At 48.2% G+C, this 26,162-nt stretch overlaps 1 protein-coding gene across 1 annotated transcript in view; it reads left to right on the top strand.

Annotated features, from left to right (window-relative positions):
• TBCD (tubulin folding cofactor D) overlaps window positions 1–26,162 on the top strand; it is a 124,480-nt gene that overhangs the window by 68,105 nt on the left and 30,213 nt on the right. The window contains exons 15-23 of the mRNA XM_075845899.1: window positions 6,629–6,785; window positions 14,007–14,064; window positions 16,216–16,245; window positions 16,624–16,709; window positions 17,167–17,247; window positions 22,337–22,410; window positions 22,997–23,114; window positions 23,684–23,744; window positions 24,399–24,421. Coding sequence (XP_075702014.1) covers window positions 6,629–6,785; window positions 14,007–14,064; window positions 16,216–16,245; window positions 16,624–16,709; window positions 17,167–17,247; window positions 22,337–22,410; window positions 22,997–23,114; window positions 23,684–23,744; window positions 24,399–24,421 — 688 coding nt within the window. The remainder of the gene's footprint in view (window positions 1–6,628; window positions 6,786–14,006; window positions 14,065–16,215; window positions 16,246–16,623; window positions 16,710–17,166; window positions 17,248–22,336; window positions 22,411–22,996; window positions 23,115–23,683; window positions 23,745–24,398; window positions 24,422–26,162) is intronic.

Genomic DNA, 26,162 nt, shown 5'->3' on the forward strand with positions numbered 1-26,162 from the left:
CTTGTATATAGGGGCAGTATTATAGTAGTTATATTCTTGTATATAGGAGCAGTATTATAGTAGTTATATTCTTGTATATAGTAGCAGTATTATAGTAGTTATATTCTTGTATATAGGAGCAGTATTATAGTAGTTATATTCTTGTACCTAGGGGGCAGTATAATAGTAGTTATATTCTTGTACCTAGGGGGCAGTATAATAGTAGTTATATTTTTGTACATATGGGCAGTATTATAGTCCTAGTAACACCAATAACTTGCATTACAGATCCAGTGACCCCCTTCACATGTGTCATATAGGTCACATTCTTGTAGAGTTCTTTGTATGAGATATTTGTGCACACAGACTCTTTTGCAGGTGGAATTTCTGCCTCAAAATTCCGCTTGGAAGTTTGAGGCAGATTTTCCTCTCCCTGCACACCGATTTTCGCTGCGTTTTTTGCCCGCAGCCATTGATCGCCGCGGGCATAAAACGCAGCAAAATGCGCTTTCTCTGCCTCCCATTGATGTCAATGGGAGGTCAGAGGCGTAAACCCCCGAAGATAGGGCATGTCCCTTCTTTCTCCCGCGAGACGTTTTTACCGCTTGCGGGAAAAAGTCGCCTCCGCCTCCCATTGAAATCAATGGGAGGCATTTTAGGGCCGTTTTTTGACGAGTTTTTCGGCACTGTTTCCGCGTCAAAAAACTCTTCAAAGAACTTTGTGTGAACATAGTAACTTCAAGGAAACTTAATAATAAGGCTATTTCTGAAGCTGGAGTTGATCCTTTGTTATCCACATTCTTGTTTAAAGGAAATAACTCGTCTTGTGATTCAGACCCGCTCAGAGCACTTGTCACTTTTCCGCTTCTATTTCTACCCCATTTACCGTTTGTGACTGGAATTGCCCTTTAAGCAAAGTTCTACATTTGAGGACGAGGTTTTCTTCATTCCTTCCATTTTCAGACGAAGTCGTTTCAAGATCACCTTGGAAATTGTTCTCACCTGGCAGGAAGCCTTTGTTGGAGGGTATGATTCTTGTGTGTCGGTAGTTACTGAACATACCACATACCGCGGATGACAATGAAATATTAGATGTAGCCGATTAACTGGTTGGTCTACAGTGTGGTCGTCCTGTGCGCGGTGAGAGCGATGATGGAGACAGAGCATATTGTTCCTGTGTGAATAGAGTGTTTATATTACTGTCTGACAATTCATACAGGTGTAAAAGTTTCACCACTGACAGTCTGGGAAGCCATCTGTAGCACGTGTGAATAAACCGTATTTACCCCACTTTATGTCCTTGACCACTTACATCCTCTTGTCCTTCCTTAAATACAAGGCATTTAACTTGATTCGAGTTATCGTGGATTCTACTCAAGAGCTGCATTCACAGTTCTGTATTGGAAACTTTTGGCAAGCTTCTTAGCAGACATAGCTATTCAAAGCTTCTTATAATCCAAGTGGGCAGTTAGTTTTGCCTACTTCAGATAACTATGCAGTGCATAATGACACTTCCCAGAATGCAAGCTCTTTGCAGACACTGAACAAGCAGGCCATGCAGGAAGATTTCCGTAAGGAAGCCTGCCGAATTATGAAATCGGCTCTGAGTTACATCCTGTATTATACTCCAGAGCTGTGCGCACTATTATGCTGGTGGAGTCACTGTGTACATACATTACTTATCCTGTACTGATCCTGAGTTATATCCTGTATTATACTCCAGAGCTTCACTCACTATTCTGCTGGTGGAGTCACTGTGTACATACATTACTTATCCTATACTTTTCCTAATTAACAGCTTGTATTAACAAGATGTAACTCAGGATCTGTACAGAATATGTAATGTATGTACACAGTGACTCCACCAGCAGAATAGTGAGTGCAGCTCTGGAGTAGAATACAGGATGTAACTCAGGATCAGTACAGGATAAGTAATGTAATGTATGTACACAGTGACTCCACCGCAGAATAGTGAGTGCAGCTCTGGAGTATAATACAGGATATAACTCCGGATCAGTACAGGATAAGTAATGTAATGTATGTACACAGTGACTCCACCAGCATAATAGTGAGCACAGCTCTGGAGTATAATACAGGATGTAACTCAGGATCAGTACAGGATAAGGAATGTAATATATGTACACAGTAACTCTACCAGCAGAATAGTGAGTACAGCTCTGGAGTATAATACAGGATATAACTCAGGATCAGTACAGGATAAGTAATGTAATGTATGTACACAGTGACTCCACCAGCAGAATAGTGAGTGCAGCTCTGGAGTAGAATACAGGATGTAACTCAGGATCAGTACAGGATAAGTAATGAAATGTATGTACACAGTGACTCCACCAGCAGAATAGTGAGTGCAGCTCTGGAGTAGAATACAGGATGTAACTCAGGATCAGTACAGGATAAGTAATGTAATGTATGTACACAGTGACTCCACCAGCAGAATAGTGAGTGCAGCTCTGGAGTATAATATAGGATGTAACTCAGGATCAGTACAGGATAAGTAATGAAATGTATGTACACAGTGACTCCACCAGCAGAATAGTGAGTGCAGCTCTGGAGTATAATACAGGATGTAACTCAGGATCAGTACAGGATAAGTAATGTAATATATGTACACAGTAACTCTACCAGCAGAATAGTGAGTACAGCTCTGGTGTATAATACAGGATATAACTCAGGATCAGTACAGGATAAGTAATGTAATGTATGTACACAGTGACTCCACCAGCAGAATAGTGAGTGCAGCTCTGGAGTATAATACAGGATATAACTCAGGATCAGTACAGGATAAGTAATGTAATGTATGTACACAGTGACTCCACCAGCAGAATAGTGAGTGCAGCTCTGGAGTAGAATACAGGATGTATCTCTGGATCAGTATGGGATAGGTAATGTCATATTTTTATGTAAGAGGCTTTATATGTAGATTCTATATGTGAACTGTACAATGTTGCTGGTGAATATAGACTCCTCGTAGATGTCACTTTGTTATAAGTATTTGTAGATTTGATGTAGTATTTATCGAAGTGTCACACAAAGTAATGAGTCCCTCATCCATGTGAGACATTGTTACGCAAGTGTAACTAGTAGTGACGGTGTGACCTCATAACCTAATCTATGATGGAAATGTGATGGCTGGAATCTGATTGGCCAATATGTGCAACGTCAATCACGTGATCGCCTATATCTTATCTTTTACTATTTTTCATTTCCTTCACGAACCATTTCACCTCTAACACTCGGGGTGACGTAATAATGATGATTTACATTTGGGTTACAGGACAGTGAGACCCTGATATTCGGGGGCCTGGTTGTTGTTTGTGCTGATTGTGGGGTACACAGCAATGCCCTGTGAGTTGTGTATGATGAGACGAGGACCTCCTCAGGATCAGTGTTTTCTGTACTATAAGGAGTGTGATTGTTTGCCCCGGGATCCTCCTATTTTTTTTATTATTTAATGTATTTGACAGACGTTTGTTCCCATCATCCGCCTCTCGATTAACTCCTTACATTCCTGCTGAACAGGAGGGGTTGGTGTCTCTGTACAGTAGGAGCGTATTAGGTGCTGCGTCGTCTATGTGACCACAACATTTAAATCTTTTCTTTTAAAGTTTTTTTCAATTATTCATTTATTGTCCCTTATATTGCACTCAGTGCAGAGGTAGCTGTCTGGTACAGGTTCCGCATGTCAAGTATCCTGCTTTCTCTGGGTACAGCTTTAATTACCTACTTGACTTTTAATATCCATTTTTATTTCTCAACCTTGTATCAAGAAGTGAGTAAAGACGTCCTTCTCGTATTACGTTATAGCTTGTACAGGGTTAGAGACAGGCAGACCAGCAGCTGGCCCTCCCGCAGTTAGAGAAAAGCAGCTTGTCTGTTGCTGATCTCCAGCTGGTGGGGACGGTTGTGCTGTCACTATAAATGGCTGGTGATCTCTGTATCGTGTGAGCCGTAGCTAGTCATGAGCCTCTCGAGCTTACACGAACAGTCCACTACATTGACAACGTTTGTTTTTGTTTTTTCAGATTTTATGTAAATGAGGCGTAATCATTGTAGAATGTATGAACTTTCTAATATACTTTGTTTTCATTCCTTACCGGTTTCTAGATATTGGCTTGCTGTCAGTGAATGAGAGCATTGTTGTTTATATCCAGAGGCTGAAAGCCCATACAGACCTAATGCTTCTCACAGCAGAGGCTTTGTTACAACATATCCAATCTAGTTATTCTCCTGTGAGCTACACACATCAGTTGTACAAATCCAACTTCTGTCCTGATAGTTGTTACAATGTATCAGTGCAGGTAAAATGTATTAGCCTGGTTTCCACGCGTTTATGGAGGATTGTCTAGACTGGATACAACTATATTAGGCCAGGGCAGGTTTTCAGCCTCCGGATGAGACATGACTGTCAGTTCTAGCTTGTGGTCAGTGAACAACAAAGTAAATTATCAAGTTTTATACCTATTCTGTCGCCTTGACCCTGCAATCTGTTATGTTGGTGACCACGTTGTTCCTGTTTATGGGGCACAGGGGCAACTCCAGCAGCACCATGCAAACAGCCCCTCATATCTCCGCTTCCTGGACACATGAGAGGTCCACACAGGAGTGGGGAGGGGATATTGGGGTTCACGGAGTAGTTGCTCAGATACTGCGTGTACATTGGCGGCGTTGAAGACAGGCAGCCGTCTATAAACAGCTGATGGCAGGGTGAACATGGCTACTCCGTGCTGCCCGACATAAGACGTAGCTCTGAGCCATGCCCGACGTCTCCGGACTGCTGGACGACTAGGCCGTTTAGCTCACAGCGGGTTTCTTGGCTGTATACAGTTGTAGCAAACCCACAGCTGTGAGAAATATTAATCCAGGACGGGTTTCAGCGGCTTACTGTAAACCAGAATGTTTCCATTCACTAACAGCAAGCAGTGATCTTGCAATGGTGATGAATTTTGACACAAAGCATCTTAGAAATCTCATTGCACAATTTTTTATATATATATATTTTTTTAGATATAAAGCAGTTTCCCATGTTAACCCCGTCCTGCCTTGATTGCCAGTCTGTCGCCCCCCCCGCCCTCCGCTCCCGATGAACCATGTGTTTATGCTGACAGCAGGAACCTGTAGAACCACCTGCCGTGTGTATAGGGTCATTGTTCCGGAGCCAGGAGTCAACACCAGCACAGAACTTAGCCTGGGAACGAGTCTTTCAGTTTGGATGCTTCAGTTGTGCCCGCAGGCTACACATTACTGCAGGCCATGAGCGGCGCGCTGCTGGGAGAGGAGTCTGTGTAGGCTGCTTTATTTCCAACGCGTAGATCTGCCAATAGGAAGCCCCGAGGCGCTGCCTATAGATCCGACAAGTGCGCCTATTGTTTGCAGCAGCTCCGGACGACCGTGCTGGAATTCAGAAGTTAATCCACAAGCCGGGACTGAATAGGCAGGGGAGAAAAAAAATGACACCGCTGCATTGTTCTGCACAATGTCAGGCAGCTACGAGAGCGTATGCGCCGTGTCCATGCACCCGAGCCTTATGTCAGCCCTGCTCACAAGCCCTATTCCTGCTGGCGTCTTCTGCAAATAATGCTCCCAGCTTTCTCACGATCCTGAATGGCAAAGTTCATTGCCAGCTAATGGAACGTCACCCACCTAGACTCATGAAAATCAAGGCTGTGTCGTTAGGCAGAGATACTGGGAGCATGGTTCATATTCTTGTCGGGTTAGGAAAGCTGGGTGACCATACCGGATTGAGGTGTTATAGCGGCTATGTATGTTAACAAAATGGTCATCCTCTACATGGAACGTTCACCCAGCTTTCCTAGACACTGATAGGTACCTTCACTCTTATTTCACCACATAAATGGGCACGATTGCCCTACAGGAGTCTAGGAAAGTTGGGTTTTGCCTGGGAGACACTCATAGGTGCAAGATCTATATAGAATGTGAGGATGCAATAAGTCACTGTCACTTTAAATTGTTGTTAAACCTGCAAAAAGCATGCAAAATCTGCATCAAATCTGCACTGTGTGAACAAGACCTAACCTTTCATGTGGCTGACTTCATGGAAAGGGATTTTTTACGTCTATGGAGGCTAGAAAAGTAACCGCTGATCTACGTCCGTGTGGTATCGCTTTAAAATGAGGCTTTTAACTTCGTTCCCCTCTCCAAAGTGACGGGGGGAGCGAGAGATCGAGATCATCCAATCAGAGTGGAATGTAGTCCAAAATAAAAGGTGTTCAAAGTCAAACGGTCTCTCGTATAAAGGGTGTGTATACATTTGCAGACCGTTTTTGTATTCTTCCAATGCATCTAATATAAGGCAGCTTTGCAATAGTCCCACTGATTGTATACAGCCCCTGTGCAGACCTATGTGTCTCCATGTTTACAGAGTGTAAACCAATCGTGTGTAACCTGATCCTCGAAGGGAGTAAAGTAACACATGACTGCAGGATCAGAATACACACAGGGTTTGTCTGTATCCATAGAGACGCATAGGTCTGCATTGGAGCTGCGTTCATAAAACGGATATTGGCAAAGTTTCTTCTTTTTTTTTTTTTACTTGTGATGTCGTATACTTCTCCTTTAAGACTATATTTTCTATGTTGTGTAAGGTGACGCCTCCTCTTTCAATGTCTTACAGTTGTACCGGTCATCTTGAAGGCTCTGGTGTACGACGAGAAGCGAGGCGCGTGCAGCGTGGGCTCCAACGTCCGAGATGCCGCCTGCTACGTGTGCTGGGCCTTTGCCCGGGCCTACGACCCCCTTGAGATGAAGCCGTTTGTGAATCTCATTGCAAAGTAAGTGCCCGGTACAAGATGCTGCATAAGCTCTGCTTGATGTTGCTCACAGCCCCTCTGCTTCAGGGTCCCCATGACAACACTTCTTGTCCTACGCTCTGGCAAGTTCAATGTACTTTTTAAACCATCCTCAGGGCTCAAGTCACCATCCACATCAGTGTCTACATGCTAACGGGCTCCAATGGCCACCGTTGTGTTTGTATTCCTGTGCATTGGTATTGATGGTGTGTCCTAATGGTAATAGTGAGCCAACAGAGCAGGAAGTTTTGTCATGAGGACAAACGATGTCATAGGGGATATCAATAGGCTATACCATTTGTATAGGATATGGGGGTGACAGCCATAATTGAATTATATGTCATAAGCAAGCTAAGATTATGGTCAGGCAGCGGATCATCCCGGATGCTTAGTGGGTGCACTTTATGGCAGCGTACCCCTTCCTGAGGTGTCACCGCTCCTCGCACCCAGACTTTACTCTATTACTTAGTCGCCCTATTTACTGATTTTAAGCGATTTGGCATTTTCTTCTCCGTTCACACCCAAAGTAAAAAATACTGTTGGTTCCTTCTCCTATGTCCACACAGCCATGTGACCCGCACACTGTCCTCTGAGCTCCCACAATGCACTGCGGTCTGGAGACCAGCTGAATGTTTACTGTCACTTTGGGTGTGAGCGAAGAAGGAAGAGCCATATAGCTCAAAATCAATGTAAGGGGACTGCAGCCAAGTGGAATATAGTCAGTGTGTAAGGGTAGGGTGGAGTTCTCCTTTAGAGCGGATCACTAGCGTAATGTCCTCACAATTACACCCTTTACAAGCCGGAGGGATTTAATATTAACCCTTTAGGGTGGCTCTGTTGTAGGGCAAGCCCCTTTTAAATACTACAAGCCCGGTCATCCAATCCTCATGTAAAGGGGCCGCTCACTTTATGACGAGTCATCGGTTGTCTTTCCAGATGTCCCGTTAATGGGCCTGTTAATCCCGACTCCTCGTCACCATGATTAAAGCGCTGACAGGCAGGGTGTTATGTAGTGCAGCATGCTGGGGACCGGAACTCCTTTTGGCTCAGTACAACCGGTTCTGAAGGCAGTTCTGCCCCTCCCGACTGTTTTCCAACTTCCAAACCCCAACGCGTAGGAGGAGAAGAAAATAAGATATTGACAAAATAATGGGGCGAACCGCAATATAGACACAGGTGTCCTGCCCCTCGCCTGCGGTGACTGCCACTCTAGTGTTTATATGCAAACAGCAGGAAGCTGCTGCCACCCAGCACCCGCTCCTAGAGCCTGAGTACAACCAACGAAGTGCCAGGCTCCTCATACCCAGGTCATCGCTGCCACCCATCACCCGCTCCTAGAGCCTGCGTACAACCAACGAAGCGCCAGGCTCCTCATACCCAGGTCATCGCTGCCACCCAGCACCCTCTCCTAGAGCCTGCGTACAACCAACGAAGCGCCAGGCTCCTCATACCCAGATCATCGCTGCCACCCAGCACCCGCTCCTAGAGCCTGCGTACAACCAACGAAGCGCCAGGCTCCTCATACCCAGATCATCGCTGCCACCCAGCACCCGCTCCTAGAGCCTGCGTACAACCAACGAAGCGCCAGGCTCCTCATACCCAGATCATCGCTGCCACCCAGCACCCGCTCCTACAACCTGGGTACAACTAACGAAGTGCCTGTCTCATACCCAGATCATCGCTGCCACCCAGCACCCGCATCTACAACCTGGGTACAACCAACGAAGCGCTTGTCTCATACCCAGATCATCGCTGCCACCCGCTCCTAGAGCCTGCGTACAACCAATGAAGCGCCAGGCTCCTCATACCCAGATCATCGCTGCCACCCAGCACCCGCTCCTAGAGCCTGCGTACAACCAACTAAGTTCCAGGCTGCCACCCAGCACCCGCTCCTACAACCTGGGTACAACCAACGAAGCGCCTGTCTCATACCCAGATAATCGCTGCCACCCAGCACCCGCTCCTAGAGCCTGCGTACAACCAACGAAGCGCCTGTCTCATACCCAGATCATCGCTGCCACCCAGCACCCGCTCCTACAACCTGGCTACAACCAACGAAGCGCCTGTCTCATACCCAGATCTTTGCTGCCACCCAGAACCCGCTCCTACAACCTGGCTACAATCAACAAAGCGCCTGTCTCATACCCAGATCATCGCTGCCACCCAGCACCCGCTCCTACAACCTGGGTACAACCAACGAAGCGCCTGTCTCATACCAAGATCATCGCTGCCACCCAGCACCCGCTCCTAGAGCCTGCGTACAACCAACGAAGCGCCTGTCTCATACCCAGATCATCGCTGCCACCCAGCACCCGCTCCTAGAGCCTGCGTACAACCAACGAAGCGCCTGTCTCATGCCCAGATCATCGCTGCCACCCGCTCCTAGAGCCTGCGTACAACCAACGAAGCGCCAGGCTCCTCATACCCAGATCATCGCTGCCACCCAGCACCCGCTCCTAGAGCCTGCGTACAACCAACGAAGCGCCTGTCTCATACCCAGATCATCGCTGCCACCCAGCACCCGCTCCTAGAGCCTGCGTACAACCAACGAAGCGCCTGTCTCATGCCCAGATCATCGCTGCCACCCGCTCCTAGAGCCTGCGTACAACCAACGAAGCGCCAGGCTCCTCATACCCAGATCATCGCTGCCACCCAGCACCCGCTCCTAGAGCATGCGTACAACCAACGAAGTGCCAGGCTGCCACCCAGCACCCATTCCTACAACCTGGGTACAACCAACGAAGCGCCTGTCTCCTACCCAGATCATCGCTGCCAGCCAGCACCCGCTCCTAGAGCCTGCGTACAACCAACGAAGCGCCAGGCTCCTCATACCCAGATCATCGCTGCCACCCAGCACCCGCTCCTACAACCCGGGTACAACCAGCGAAGCGCCTGTCTCATACCCAGATCATCACTGCCACCCAGCACCCGCTCCTAAAACCCTGGTACAACCAACGAAGCGCCTGTCTCATACCCAGATCATCGCTGCCACCCAGCACCCGCTCCTAGAGCCTGCGTACAACCAACGAAGGCGCCAGGCTCCTCATACCCAGATAATCTCTGCCACCCAGCACCCGCTCCTACAACCTGGGTACAACCAACGAAGCGCCTGTCTCATACCCAGATCATCGCTGCCACCCAGCACCCGCTCCTTGAGCCTGCGTACAACCAACGAAGTGCCAGGCTGCCACACAGCACCCGCTCCTACAACCTGGGTACAACCAACAAAGCGTCAGGCTACCACCCAGCACCCGCTCCTACAACCTGGGTACAACCAACGAAGCGCCGGTCTCCTACCCAGATCATCGCTGCCAGCCAGCACCCGCTCCTAGAGCCTGCGTACAACCAACGAAGCGCCAGGCTCCTCATACCCAGATCATCGCTGCCGTCCACAATCTTCCCTTTATTATTGAAGTTGTGGGCTGATAGGGCTGTCTGTATATAGTGCAGCCTGTTCAACAACATCTTCTATATACCCAGGATCTGCAGGGAAGCCAAAGTACTGTCACCTGTGCACGGAGCTGGAGATTCCTCTTTATACAGCGACGCAGAAGACTGTATCACACATGATAGGATTAGATACAGTTTAGCAGACTGCATCACACATGACCGGATTAGATACACTGGTACATCAGACTGTATCACACGACAGGATTAGATACACAGTACAGCAGACAGTATCACACATGACAGGATTAGATACACAGCTCAGCAGACCGTATCACACATGATAGGATTAGATACATACAGCTCAGCAGACAGTATCACACATGATAGGATTAGATACACTGGCTGTGCCGCGTGTCTGTGTGCTCTGGTGTTGGGGTGATTACGCTGCGGTGATGATTTAGGATCGCTGTCTGGTGATTGTCGTCCTGTGATCGGGGATCACATAGAAATCGCTGCCTGAGATGAGCCCTCAGTTTGGTCTTCCCCTGGGCGCTGTTTGTGGCTGGCAGGAGATGACGGGCGTGGCGGCTTCTCTCCCAGTATAAGATTAGATTGCCGCAGGGTCTGGTCGTCCAGCAGTCAGGAGATGTCGGGCATGGCTCAGAGCTACGTCTTCTGGCGGCCAACACGGAGGAGCCATGTTCACCCTAATAATACTCAGTGAACCCCACTCCTGTGTGCGGGAAGCTGAGATCTGAGGGGCTGTTTGCAGGATCTTCACACTAGAGCTGCTCCTGTGCCCCATAGAGGTGACATTGAGGTCACCTACATAGCAGATTACAGGGTCAGGGTGTAAAACTTCATAATTTTACCTGGTGTGCCAATTCTTCACCATTTTCAAAATCCGGTTGCTGTCAAGGAATAGGAACTTTCTTAGATCACCCAGAGACTGAAAACCTGTCTGGCCTAACACTTCTCATATCTGAGAGTTGTATCCAGTGTAGACTATCCTCTCGACTCCAGGATGACACATTTTACCTGCACTGATACATTGTAGCAAAACTAATCAGGACAGGAGGGAGATGATTGCTGCTCACAGAGGACTGTCTAGACTGGATGCAATGTAGTAAATGGCAACTGTGAGAGCAAGACTAGGTCAGGGCGGATTTTCAAGCACTGAATTTTATACAATGTTTCCATTCATGGACAGCAAGCAGAGATCTTAAAATTGTTGAGAAATTGAAACCTAAATTATATTAGAGACTTGCAGAATTCCCGCTTTATCTTTCTAGGACCGGTCTAGAGATAAGCTGGGGGAGGGCCGGTGGGGGACCACCGTCCTGAAGACGGGGGCTGTTAGTTTGGTTCGCGGCCCTTTCCTCTATATCTGCACTGATTTCATTACAATTCATTGCCATGCTGTGGTGGAGGTGAAGAGCCGTCCACACGAGCCGCCTGCTGCTGTAACGCACTCCTCTGCGGCTAGTAAATAAATCTGCGGCTTGTAGTCGACAACTCATGTAATCCTTTAACCCCCTCCATCAGTTTTCTTATCCTGCACTCAGATTATGGGCAGGAGGACGCCGCCGAGCTCTGTAATGCAGGATGATGTGCCATTCTGATTATCCAGCGGGATTAACAATCTGCCAGATTATTGGTTGTTCACGGGATGGTTTAATAGAAACAAAAATTCCTTCATTCACGAACTGCAAGCAGAGATACTGACAATAGTGAGGAATTGAATCTATACGAACTATTAGAAAGTTGCAGAACTTTTCCCTATACAATCCCTCAGTTGTGGTAATTATTAGGTCCAGGCGGTTTGGTATAAACCATAATATTCTCTTTCAATGACAGCAAGCAGAGATCTTGAGATTAATTAGGAATTGAGATGCAAACTGTGTTTAGAAAGTTTTAGAATAAGATTTATGTGCAGAAGACTGGATCTATTTTTCCATTGGTACAGCCATTGGCCTAGGCTTGACTGTAGGACTGGATAATGCACTCTATTGTTCTCTGTTATCAGCCAGCTCATGGAAAGGAGAGGCTGACTGTAGGGCCGGATAATGCACTCTATTGTTCCCTGTTATCAGCCAGCTCATGTAAAGGAGAGGCTGACTATAGGACAGGATAATGCACTCTATTGTTCTCGGTTATCAGCCAGCTCATGTAAAGGAGAGGCTGACTAGGACAGGATAATGCACTCTATTGTTCCCTGTTATCAGCCAGCTCATGTAAATGAGAGGATCAGGATAATGCACTCTATTGACATCCGCTCCTCTTCTAACACTGCTGTACTACTAGGGTAGTAGGGTCGCTGTCCCTTTAAGACGTAACAGTGCGGCGGTGGCCGGTGACAGGTGCCTGTGGAGGAATGCAGGAGACGTCTTTGCTCTTGAGACTTTCTGCCTTTCTCAGGAATAGTTTTTGTGTGTTTTGGGGAGGGGGGATGTTGGGGGGAGTTGTTGGCGAGTCCGTGCAGAGACAGTGAAAGTGTTGGCGCTCGGCACAGGACGTGTTTGTGAGGCTGCAGTTTGCTGTTCTCGGCAGGCGTGGTGACTGCCAACAAGACGCGACTTGCCGTCCACATCTCCCCAGCGAGGCAGCTCCTCCGTGGGAACCTGCGCTGGAAGATCGTCCTGAGTATCACAGAAACTCGCAGAACAAAAGATCACAAAACCCTGTCATGATGTTCAGCCGCGCCAAACATTGCCACCGAGACCGCTGACAGCGGCTGCCCAGGGAGAGCCTGTCACCCGAAAATCAAACCAACCCCATTCAGCTACTTAGTCATATCTGTTCTAGGGAAAGCTGGGTGACCAGTCGTATGGCTGCTTTTACTATTCCATATATGTGCTCTGATACATCTGCTAGAAAAGGCCCATTCTGTAGTCTGGGAAAGCTGGGTGATGTCATGGCATCCGTCTTGGTTGTCACCCAGCTTTTATAAGCTCCTGAATGTCAATCCTGCCTAATTGTGCATTGATACACCTTTCATATTACAGTCATTTGAAGCTGATTTGCCTTTCAGGAGTCTTGGAAAGCTGGGTGATAATCATTTTAAGGTCTGTAATGGCAGCTATATTGGTTGTCCTCAAGCTTTCCTCAGTTCCTGGAAGGAAAACCTGGTAATGTACGCATAGATACTAATATTACTGCTGTATTACTGCTGTATTATGCAGTTCCTATGTCTTTCAGGAGTCTGGAAAAGCTGGGTGATCCCTTTTAAGGTCTGTAATGGCAGCTATATTGGTGGTGACAGCCATTTTTAGAGGGAAAGTCACTTTAGGTGTTAAATTCATGTGACGTTCATGACGTTGTCAGGCGTGGGAGTCCGACCATACTGGTCACGTGCCGCCTCTTATCCAATCACACGGCAGGCAGCACTGCTTACCATGGGAACATAGTACAACAAAGTACATGGATAACCCCCATCATTCAGTCATCATTTCAAAGGGGAAAAAGTGGTGTCTGGTCCCCTTTAAAAAGCTCTATCACATCCGGGTGCCAATGCGTTAATCTGTGAAAGATCACGATAAATTCTTGTAATCCGGCACCTGGCGGTCCAGAAATCTTGCTCATTTGGCACAAGACATGAACTGCCTCTGCCAGATTAGCAGGAAATCTCCCGATAGTTCGGCAGGGGGCGCTCTGCAGTGTACATGTATCCAGGCTTTCAATAGATGGCTATATCTGATAATCCGGCACGCTGGTGGTCTGAAGCATGCCGGATTACATGTGTTACTGTCTGCAGAGTATTACTCCCGCCATAATGGTTGTATAGAGATCGTTTCGTTCTCCTTTATCTTACAGTGCGCTGATCATCGCCGCCATCTTTGACCGCGACGTGAACTGCAGACGAGCCGCTTCGGTAAGATTCCTGCAAGGAAAACCTCTTCCTGTGATCCTAATTTTCTCACATTTCCCAAAATCTCGTTCTTTCCACGAACGCTTTTACCTGTTTTCTGTTCGGCGCGTCATTAACAAGTATGTCAGTTCTTCATACGTTTTCAGGATCTCTGCTTTCTTTACAGTCAGTGGCTGCAGGGCCCGTTAGAAGACCGTGCTCTGACACTCCCAGGCATGCACCTGTGTGAGCAGCACATCTTCATGAACGGCTTTCAACCTCTGAATGTAAAGGAGAATTGTTTCCGTTCACTGACAACTAGCAGAGATCAAAAGCCGTGCGTTAAATTGGCGTGTTTTCGTTGATTATTTTTTACCGGTTTTATGTCCATAAAGCTTAATAATTATTGTAAAATTAAAAGTTCTGCAACTTGCTAATAGACTTGGTTTGCGTTCCTCACCATTTTCAATATCTTAGCTTGCAGTCATTGAGTGGAAACATTCTCATTTTACATTCCAACCAAAAACACGTTCTGAAAATTGTCTGCTCACACAGTTACAGGGTGCCAGAGCTCTGAAGCTGCATAAGCAGGACTCCATGGAAAGCAAGCAAAGATCTTGAAAATTTGGTAGGAGCAGAAAACACGAAGAAAGTTGTAGAACTTTTCCTGGTGCAGGGATTAATCTTTATTTGCATAAACCTCAAGTCAATTACGCCATGTCCCTTTAATTTGCAGGTCTTGATCAGTCGGGTCACCCCCTGCAGGTGTTGTGCCCTGCGTGTAGTTACCCAGGTGCCTGGGCTTGCAGGGCGATGTGTGGCTGCTAGGGTTGGATTGCTGTGCTTACTCTTCCTCCTGACGACTGTGTATAGTAACCGTAGCTCGGGGCTAGTATTACAAGCTCTGCTCCACCTGCGCTGTGTACTGCATGTTGCTGGGATCTTTTGTACTGTACACATGGCAAACAGAGCCTTGGGCTCCTGGGGCCCCGGGCAGAATCTGTGCACTTGCCCTGCCATATGTAACGGACTCAGACTACAGGGACAGCACAAACGTCTCTCCTGTCCTGACCGTTTGCTTCAATGTATCAGTCTGGAGTCCAGGTTGTTTATCTCACAGAGGATTGTGGACTGGATACGATGTAACAAACCCTCAGCTGTGGAAAGTATTAGGCCTGGACATCCATATGAATGTTTTCATTAACGGACAGCAAGCAGAGATCTTGGTAATTGAAACACAATGTCTACAAAAGTTGTTTACAATGCTCAAGCTTTATTTATAGGAAGGTGGACGCTCCTTTATGGGGCCCTATTAAGAATTGTGAGGGCGCCCCCTGCAGTGTGAGTACCGTATTGATCACTTGGGTCCTGCTGGGCATTGCAGCTACTGCAGTCCGGTCCATTCAAAGCAGCCATCCAGAAAACGGTTCACGCGCTTAGCTGAGCTCATTGCGTCGTCGTCGTCCCCCCCCCCCCCCCCCCTCATCTCCCCAACTTGTAAAACAATTGTTACAATTTTTATTGTTTACTTGAGAAGTATTTTCTGGACGGTTGTAGCGGCGCAAGATCCCATGTGACCGTGTGGAAAATGATTAACTCAGGAGCCGCATGGATTATCTTAATTTTCTCTACAGCGCCTCCTAAAGGGAAATAAAGGTGTAACACCCAATTAAAATGCCCCACCCCAACAAATTATATTAATGTAAGGACTGTCCCTTTAAGCCTCGGCCCGATGTGGTTTTATCTAATCGTTTACAGGCCAGGGCTAGACTGAGGCACTTTGTTTTTCAAGATCTCTGCTTGCTGTCAGTAAAAGGGCAAATTCTTCTTCTTCGCTAAATACCTGTACAGACCTAATGCTGAGGGTTTGGTTCAGATTCAGATAGAGGAGAAATACTTTGTACTGCTGTGTTTAGCTCACAGAGGATTATATAAACTGATACATTGTAGCAAAGCATCAGCGGTAAGAAATATTAGGCCTGTACGGATTTTCTGGGCTAGTTTGTGGATGTGGTTCACCCCTATTAAATGGTAACGGTTGTGCCGCATTTATCCAGCGCCATACTTATGCCCGTGACTTGTGATCAGCACCATTTGCGGAAATTTTTTGCGACCACATCCCCCGTGTTTTGCACTCAGGGTTCGGTGTCTCATTTTCCATTGTTTGTTTCGCAGGCAGCCTTCCAGGAGAATGTGGGGAGACAGGTACAGTGACTCTCGCAGCCATTCCTCTTAACTCCTTGTGTGCCGGCACGTGCGGACGACACTAGGCACATCACCCAGCTTTCCCAAATGCCAACCTATTCTTGAAAACGAGCAAGGTCTTCCACCTCGTCACTGTATCAAACACACTATCAGTATATCTGCTCATTCTGAGCCTCCTGGTTCATGAATACTGTTGATGCATCAGGACTAAATCACTTACACAGGCAGAGCAACAGGATACAGGGAGCATTCAGGCTCTGAGGAAAGCTGGGTGGCTGCCCGTAGTTGTCACCCAGCATCTCGCATGTCGTTGTATCAGTGGCCGCTGGAAAGTATCGGTAAGTTATATCACGTTGTTCTGCTTTCTCCCGTCCACAGGGAACTTTTCCGCACGGCATCGACATCTTGACTACCGCAGATTATTTCGCAGTCGGTAACCGGGCAAATTGTTTCCTAAACATCAGGTACCGCGGAAACCCCAAAAGTAGACTGAGATAATTCATGGGGTTCCCCAGAGACACGCTGGGTGGAGGGGGCTGCTGGTAATCAGGTGTTATCGTGGGGGAGGGGGGAGTCGCTGAGTAAATGTTTACAGCCTTTAGTGGTGTTAATGGGGGGACGTTGAGTTCCCAATCCCCTCTGTTACACGGCATGAGTCCTAAGGACTGTCTAAATTAGGCTAACCCCCAGTTTGATTATGTGGCTCCCCATAGTCTATATTTACATATGTAGCAGAGCTGAATATAGAACATCCGGTCTATCAGATGCCAGATTAAAGGAATTGGACTATTTCTGTATATAAGGGAGCACGTCCGCTCTGTGGTACCTGCCGGGTATATGAGATGGGGGTCATTGTTTAATTTTGATGTCGTTTTCGGGGGAACTTGTGCATGTAATCGTCTCTGTTGTTTCCTCCGTCAGCGTATTTGTCGCCGGATTCCCAGAATACACCACGTCTATGATCAATCATCTGCTCGAGATGAAGATTAATCACTGGGACATGTGAGTTTCATTTGATTTTAAAGGGTTTGTCCAGGATCAGAAAAACCTGGCCGCTTTCTTCTAAGAGCAGCGCCACTCCTCTCTACAGGTTGTGTCTGGTATTGCAACTCCGCTCGAATGGCGCTGAACTGCAATATCACACACAACCTGCGGAGCGATTCCTGGAGGTAAGCGGCCATGTTTTTCACATTCTGTACAATCCCTTCAATAATGAATCCGGCATCCATTAGTCGGCATGTGGCAGTAGTCCCATGGGTGCCATTGACATTGTGGCGTTACCAGTAAAGCAGTCCTGCCGGTCTGTCCTACGTCCATCTATATCTCTCCAAACTTCCAATAGTTCGGAATAATCCAACACATTGCTGGATTATCGGACTTTTACTAAACCTGTCTCTCGTGTCTTGTGTAGACAAGTTGTGATGTTTATTGTGTAAACTTGCAGCAGTAACGTAATACTTGGATCCTCACTTATCCTTAGGGTTCCTTCTGAAGACCTAGAAGGGCTCACGTGGGCCAGTGCCATCCGGTGGCTGCCAGATCCCTTCCCTGTGGCTGCTCTCAGCCCGCAGTCTTGTGTTATTTACACACACACAGACTGTTTACAGTAACTGCCATTGTTCTCTGTTGTCATGACATCCGCAGGCTGCACCTGCAAGGGCCACAGCATGACGGTCAGCTTCAAAGTTACGGCCAACGCAGAACGAGACGGAAAAATGGTGACTGGAGGCTGCGCTGGCTCGTACGGCATTGGCGGCAGCGTTGGTCATAACTTAGAAGCTGTGACCCCTGATAAGGAGACCCGTCTGGCCTTGTCAACAAAGCTATTTATGGTTTGGATCCAAATCGTTCAGTCTGCGTCCCACCATGCGATTTGGTTCGCAAGGACATTCGTGTAGCTCCTCCCTTTTTCCTTTAAAGGGGTCGTTCAGTCGCATGAATTTTTTTTCTACAAAAAAAGTTTACAATGCGTTTAAATAACACATCTGCCATTTCCATGCCGACACTTTACCGTATCTTCCGCCGGTCTTCCTGCCCCAGCGATGACACGTCAAAACGGCATGTGACCGCTACAGCCAATCACTGGCCGCAGAGGTGACATGTTATTACCACCGCTACAGCCAATCACTGGCTGCAGCGGTCACATGTCCTCTCGACACTTCCTCGCTTAGTTCCTAAGACTTCCACAGCTCCTCGAAGTGAGCAGCTTTCTCTTCCTCTCTCCTGTCCTGATGGTTTGCTACAATGTATCAGTGCAGCCAGTCCTGACGAGTTACCCGCATTAATAGATGCATTGTGAATGCTGAGCCTATTCCATATCTGATGGCCCCACCACCACCTCTCTGGAATCACGCGGGAGATGTCACCTGAGACGTGAGCCCATTATCATGTTATGAATACGACCTGCAGCCCTCCTCCGGGTGCTGCGCAACGTCCCGCATTCAGTCACCTGCGAGGGACTTAAACCAGACAAACAGGTGGAGCAGAAAACACAGCAGATCTCAGGAGAAGAATATCACCGCCACCAGCAACATTCTTCACAATACACAATATCTGTACAAAAGACGACAAACACGCCTGCAGGTCGTATGAGGTGACACAGACCGCCTCAGCACTGCCGGCTACCAGGTTATGTACACGAATGTGCAATAATGCTGCGAAGTAAGAATGAGTTCAATAATGGACGTGGTAATAGATTTTTTTTTTTTTATCAATTCGCAAAATACAAAATGACTGAACAGAAGAGAGATCTAAAGCGAACCATGTTTAGTGTGACCGCCCTTTGCCTTCAGAACAGCATCAACTCTTCTAGGTACTTGTACAAAGTTGGTGCAGGAACTCGGCAGGGAGGTTGTTCCCCATCTTGGAGAACTAAGCGCAGATCTTCTGTGGATGTCGCTTCCTCAGAACCTTCTGTGTCTTCATGTAATACCAGAGAGACTCCATGAGGTTGAGATCAGGGTTCTGTGGGGGCTAAATCATCACTTCCAGGGCTCTGTGGGGGCCATATCATCATTTCCGGGGCTCTGTGTTGGCCATATCATCCCTTCTGGGGCTCTGTAGAGGCCATATCAGCCCTTCCGGAGCTCTGTGGGGGCCATATCACGTCCGTCGCCCTGTGGGGGCCATATAATCATGTCCGGGGTTCTTTGGGGGCCATATAATCACGTCCACGGCTCTGTGGGGGCCATATCATCCCTTCCGGGGCTCTGTGGTGGCCATATCATCCCTTCCGGGGCTCTGTGGGGGCCATATCATCCCTTCCGGGGCTCTGTGGTGGCCATATCATCCCTTCCTGGTCTGTGTACGGGCCATATCATCCCTTCTGGCGCCCTGTGGGGGCCATATCATCCCCTCCGGCACTGTGTGGGGGCCATATCATCCCTTCCGGGGCTCTGTGGGGGCCATATCATCCCTTCCGGCACTCTGTGGGGGCCATATCATCCCTTCCAGCACTGTGTGGGGGCCATATCATCCCTTCTGGCGTCCTCTGGGTGCCATATCATCCCTTCCAGCACTGTGTGGGGGCCATATCATCCCTTCCGGGGCTCTGTGGGGGCCATATCATCCCTTCCGGGGCTCTGTGGGGGCCATATCATCCCTTCCGGCGCTCTGTGGGGGCCATATCATCGCTTCCGCTGCTCTGTGGGGGCCATATCATCCCTTCCGGCGCTGTGTGGGGGCCATATCATCCCTTCCAAGGCTCTGTGGGGGCCATATCATCTCTTCCAAGGCTCTGTGGGGGCCATATCATCCCTTCCAAGGCTCTGTGGGGGCCATATCAGCCATGCAGCCAATCACTGGTCTCAGTGGGTATACGGCACAGGAGCGCTGAGACCAGTGATTGGCTGTAGCGATCACGTGAGTATACGGGCACATCATCGCTGCAGCTATGTTAAAACACAGCGGATGGAAGGAACAGAGCGGCGGCGTTGGAATGATCCATGAGTTGAGCAACGGGTTTTTTTTGTTGTTTTTTTGCATCTCTCCTACCGTGGCAATTTTTTAAATAACTTGGGAAACTCCTTAATCCTGACCAAAACCCCAGCTCCATTTGCTGAAATTCAGCCCCAAACTTGCAGGGACCCCCCACCATGTTTCACTTCTTCCTTCAGACCCTCATTATTGTACCGCTCTCCAGGACCCTCCACCATGTTTTACTGCTGCCTGCAGACCCTCCTTATTGTACCGCTATCCAGGACCCTCCACCATGCTTCACTGCTAACTGCAGACCCTCCCCATTGTACCGCTCTCCAGGACCCTCCACCATCTTCACTGCTGCCTGCAGACCCTCATTATTGTACCGCTCTCCAGGACCCTCCACCATGCTTCACTGCTGCCTGCAGACCCTCATTATTGTACCGCTCTCCAGGACCCTCCACCATCTTCACTGCTGCCTGCAGACCCTCATTATTGTACCGCTCTCCAGGACCCTCCACCATCTTCACTGCTGCCTGCAGACCCTCATTATTGTACCGCTCTCCAGGACCCTCCACCATCTTCACTGCTGCCTGCAGACCCTCATTATTGTACCGCTCTCCAGGACCCTCCACCATGCTTCACTGCTGCCTGCAGACCCTCATTATTGTACCGCTCTCCAGGACCCTCCACCATCTTCACTGCTGCCTGCAGACCCTCATTATTGTACCGCTCTCCAGGACCCTCCACCATGCTTCACTGCTGCCTGCAGACCCTCATTATTGTACCGCTCTCCAGGACCCTCCACCATCTTCACTGCTGCCTGCAGACCCTCATTATTGTACCGCTCTCCAGGACCCTCCACCATCTTCACTGCTGCCTGCAGACCCTCATTATTGTACCGCTCTCCAGGACCCTCCACCATCTTCACTGCTGCCTGCAGACCCTCATTATTGTACCGCTCTCCAGGACCCTCCACCATCTTCACTGCTGCCTGCAGACCCTCATTATTGTACCGCTCTCCAGGACCCTCCACCATCTTCACTGCTGCCTGCAGACCCTCATTATTGTACCGCTCTCCAGGACCCTCCACCATGTTTCACTGCTGCCTGCAGACCCTCATTATTGTACCGCTCTCTAGGACCTTCTTGCCTTTTTTCTGCACCCCCGTTCCTATGTCTTGGTGCATAGCTGAGTCACTTATACACTCTATAACCGCTTATCTGATCTATATTGAAGGGGGCAGTCCGGTTTTAACTCCATCAGCTTTTTGTACGTGCTGTTTGTATAGATAAAACTTCCCAGAATGCATATCACCAGAACAAGCTCTGCAGACACTGAATAAGCAGGGAGTACTGGGATATTTCAGTTTTTTTTTTACGTGCTCTTTATTAGGTGCAGCGTTACGTTTTTGCTGGCCTTGAATGGGCTAGTGACAACTACTTGTGTCAACACACTCAATATCTCAATACTCTGTGTTACCAATTCCTGCGGCGCTGTCCTCCTGCGGCGCTACCCCCTGAGTCGCCACACCCTGCACCACAATATCTTGTGCCGTCACTATATTCTCTGTCACTTTTCCCTGTGTTGTACCCGTGGAGCTCACACCCAGAATAAAGAGCTTGTTTTTGCTCCGGTCCCGTTTGATGTGTGGAGCAGAGACTCTGGGCTGTGATCTCTGCTGTACCACAATAGACTCTTCATCCCGCTCCGCTGACATCATTAACACCTGACTTCCCTAATTGTCTGGGTAAAGCAGCAATAAAACCTGCTGCGCTGCGAGTCCTGTCCGTGTGAACCCCTCACATGTCCCGCTCTGCTTCGCTCGGTGTTTATTGTTTCCATGTCTTCGCACTTTGCCGACACGACGTCTGTAATCCACTAGATCCGGCTTCAAAGAGCCATTGTGTCCATGTTTCTCAGTATCCAATAAAACAGGCATTGTTCCTTTATTTCTGCCTTCCCTGGCAAGTTCTTACTAATGCTACGCTGACATTTCTGAGAAAGCTGGGTGACCACCGATATGGCTGCTATTACAGGTCGTACAGAGGTAGTCACCCAGCATTGTCAGGCCAAGTACAGGGCAGATCTATTGGGTGGCGGATCACCAGAATGCATGTACAGGCTGTAATAATGATTGTGGAGCTTGACCGGAAATCTTGTTCTCTTTCAGTGTGATACGGGAGCTGTCCACCAAAGCTTTGCACAACCTCACACCGGTCGCCCCTGAATACATGACCGAGTCTGGCAAGTAACTTTGTGCTTCTTATTGTTTAAACTTCCATTGTCGCCATCCTGTAACGTGTCGCTTAGAGCGCTCCTGCCGATCCGATGGAGATCTCACCCTCCACAATACATTGCAAATGGCATTGTCCATATCCGTATCTCTCTCTGTGTGTGACAGCCCACTGATAACAGTCTTAAAGGGATTGTCCATTCGAACGTATTTTCAGAAATAGAAGTTTAATACTGCAGCAAAAGATCGAGAAGGTGAGCGCTATGTCCTGCCATAGCCTACTTGCCTCATTTCTGCCCTCAGATCCATGCCAACTGAGTAATTGAGACAGACTGGTTGCTATAGACAAGCTGCTTGACAACCCCATTGAAATGACTTTGGTTGTTAGGCAGCGTATCCCATACCAACCAGATTGTCAGACATGAGATTAAAGATAAAGCTTAGACTGGCACAGTCCTGCCAGCAGAGAAGGGGTAAAGCAGCCAGTCCCCGTCCCAGCCAGGACTATTGATCAGACTTTCCTACGTAAAATTTGGATGGAGGACCCCTTTAAGCCAAAATATCACGGGTAAAATAATCCAATATAATTTTTTACAGTTTTGCCACGACTCCTCCCTCTGGCCACCGGCTCAGATCTGCACACTCGCCACGGTGCCATCTTGGCCTGCGCGGAGATTACCCACGCACTGTACAAGCTGGCCGCCCAGAAGAACCGGTAAGATAACACATGTCTTATGTAGGGATGCCACCATTATTTTTATACCTTGTGGGACACTACACCAGGACATGCACTGTACGGCACCCCACCAGTTATGCTTCAAAGGCAGACATACCGGCCTGCACCCAGCAAGGGAATGCCAAGCCCTCAGACTATGAAGTGTTTGTCGGTGTCACGTTTTTTTTGTGTACCTGGTAGTTATGCACGATTCCACATGGTGCAATTTAAAGCCTTTCTTCAATTTGAGCCTCATTTTATATATAATCTACATAAAAAGTTACACTCACTACTTCGCTGGTCAGATTTGGAAACAGTCAGCAAGTTGTTAGACGCACCTGTACAGCTTAGCTGAGCTCTGATTATGCAGGGAGCAGTGCTCAGCTATTCTCCATCAGATGACTGTGCAGTGATTGGTGCATAGATGACATTTCTCAGAATGTAAATTCACTGTGCAGACGCTGAACAAGCAGGGGATGACCATTTATTTTTATTTTTTTTAAAAATTGAATATCCCTATATGCTCTAAATGTTGACTAATGCTCCTCCCTTCACCATTACTCCTGCAGGTCTGTCTCCGATTACCTGGATAGTGATGCTTTATCAGGTTTAATCGCCACTCATCAAAGGGTGAGTATATATGTATAGTAAATCATTTATGGATATCCTGGAGCTAAACATGAACGCTCTGGGTTGCTATTTGGAATGATTGGTTTTCTGATACAGAGCTCCAAATCCCGTGCATAGACATAGGGTTACATGATAAACATTCGGTCTTCCTGTAGCCGCCACTAGGGAGAGTTTACTGTATTCTAATACAAAGCTCCTAAGCTCCCTCTAGTGGTGGCTCCTGGCAGAGAGAATGTTCATCATGTTACTCTGTCTACGCAGGGGATTTGGAGCTCTGTATTAGAAAAATAGAGCTCCGCCTCCTCTAAGGATATATTTAAAAAAAATAAAAAAATGAATTAATGTAGAATTTTGGCCCTAAGGACAAAGGTGGAGATTCCCTTTAAAGTGGACCTCTGGTTTTAAGTTTGCATTGATGGGCGGCCCCTGTTTTGCTAACATAATAGAGCACCTGGCCCTTTACCAGGTACAGTGCCCCTTCTACTTTGAGCTGTGAGCGGATATTGGCGTTCTGGCCATAGTCGTCTTTGGGGGGGGCATGTGCATGACTGTGACCATTGCTGGGGTTGGACTGAAGCTGTTCTGCTGTGATATTATTAATATAACCCGTCCGGTGCAGCGTTTCACCAGTGATCTCATCTCCTTCTATTTCAGCTACAAGAGCGTCAGTTATACAGGTGAGAAGGTCACTCCTATCATTAATCACTACCACCACTGGCTTGTCACCCGGGTAGCATGGCATACATAAGGTGGCACTGCAGAGTGGGTGCAGGAGGACTCTTGTATAGAGGATATAGGAGGGTCTGGTAGATGGGTGCACATGATATAGAGCGAAGGGTTGAAATGACAAGTCTGGTACAGACCTGAGGCCTGGGAGGTGGTTTGGGACCGTGATCTCCAACCTGTGGCTCTCCAGCTAAGGTCTGGTATATACAACCTGGCACAGTAGGAGAGGCTAGGTCTGGTGTATACAGCCTGGCACAGTAGGAGAGACTAGGTCTGGTGTATACAGCCTGGCACAGTAGGAGAGGCTAGGTCTGGTGTATACAGCCTGGCACAGTAGGAGAGGCTAGGTCTGGTGTATAGAGCCTGGCACAGTAGGAGAGGCTAGGTCTGGTGTATAGAGCCTGGCACAGTAGGAGAGGCTAGGTCTGGTGTATAGAGCCTGGCACAGTAGGAGAGACTAGGTCTGGTGTATACAGCCTGGCACAGTAGGAGAGACTAGGTCTGGTGTATAGAGCCTGGCACAGTAGGAGAAGCTAGGTCTGGTGTATAGAGCCTGGCACAGTAGGAGAGACGAGGTCTGGTGTATACAGCCTGGCACAGTAGGAGGGACTAGGTCTGGTGTATAGAGCCTGGCACAGTAGGAGAGACTAGGTCTGGTGTATAGAGCCTGGCACAGTAGGAGAGACTAGGTCTGGTGTATAGAGCCTGGCACAGTAGGAGAGACGAGGTCTGGTGTATACAGCCTGGCACAGTAGGAGAGACTAGGTCTGGTGTATAGAGCCTGGCACAGTAGGAGAGACTAGGTCTGGTGTATACAGCCTGGCACAGTAGGAGAGGCTAGGTATAGAGCCTGGCACAGTAGCGCAGTTGACCTCTCACCATATTTTTCAGTAGATCTCGATGACCTGGCAGTGTTCTACGGTTGACATGTCTGCCCTGGTATAGAGGGTGGCACAGCCCTCCAGGTGAGGTCAGACGTGACATCCGTGTATCTTATACAGATATGTGAATGGTACGAGGTTGAGGCCCAGCGATGGGTCGACATCCGGGTGCTGTTGGAATACCTACAAGCTGAGTCGAGCTGTGTGGTGCCCCGGGGGGCATTTCTTCACCATCCACATATATAAACTGTTATGTCAGCAATGTTCACTATGAGGAACTCGCCTTTACTTACCTGTAGGCTGGAAATTCTCTGCGAGGAGGCGCTGACTGTAAATACTCACCTCAAGCCAATATGTTTACTTATAAACATGGCCGACCCATCTGGAGGGCACAGATCTATCACAGACCACACTTACTGCCCCTGGGGGGGTTGATGCCCGGAGCGGGTCGTCACCATAGTGTGATCACAACGCGGAATCCTGATATTTGCTAAACGTTGTAATCTGCTGCCGCTTCACAAGGCACCAGACAAAGAAACTATGGCAGTCCTCTGTCTGTGTTCCTGAATTATAAAGTCAGTAGATAGAAGTCATTGAGTCGTCGTCTTCTGTCCAGTTGTTAAAAATGCCACCTGGCTACGTAGCGCTGTGCAATCCCTGACACAGAGCCTGGCCCCATTACAGCGGCTGTCCCTACAAGACATCCTATTAGGGTATATGAATGTCTTAAAGCGGAGCCCCCCCCCCCCCCTCTATCCACCAGAGGGCAGAGCGGCGGGGTATCAGCGGCTCGCTCTCTGGTGGAACCAGC

Source organism: Rhinoderma darwinii, chromosome 13 (assembly GCF_050947455.1).
Source record: "Rhinoderma darwinii isolate aRhiDar2 chromosome 13, aRhiDar2.hap1, whole genome shotgun sequence".
Lineage (NCBI taxonomy): Eukaryota > Metazoa > Chordata > Amphibia > Anura > Rhinodermatidae > Rhinoderma > Rhinoderma darwinii.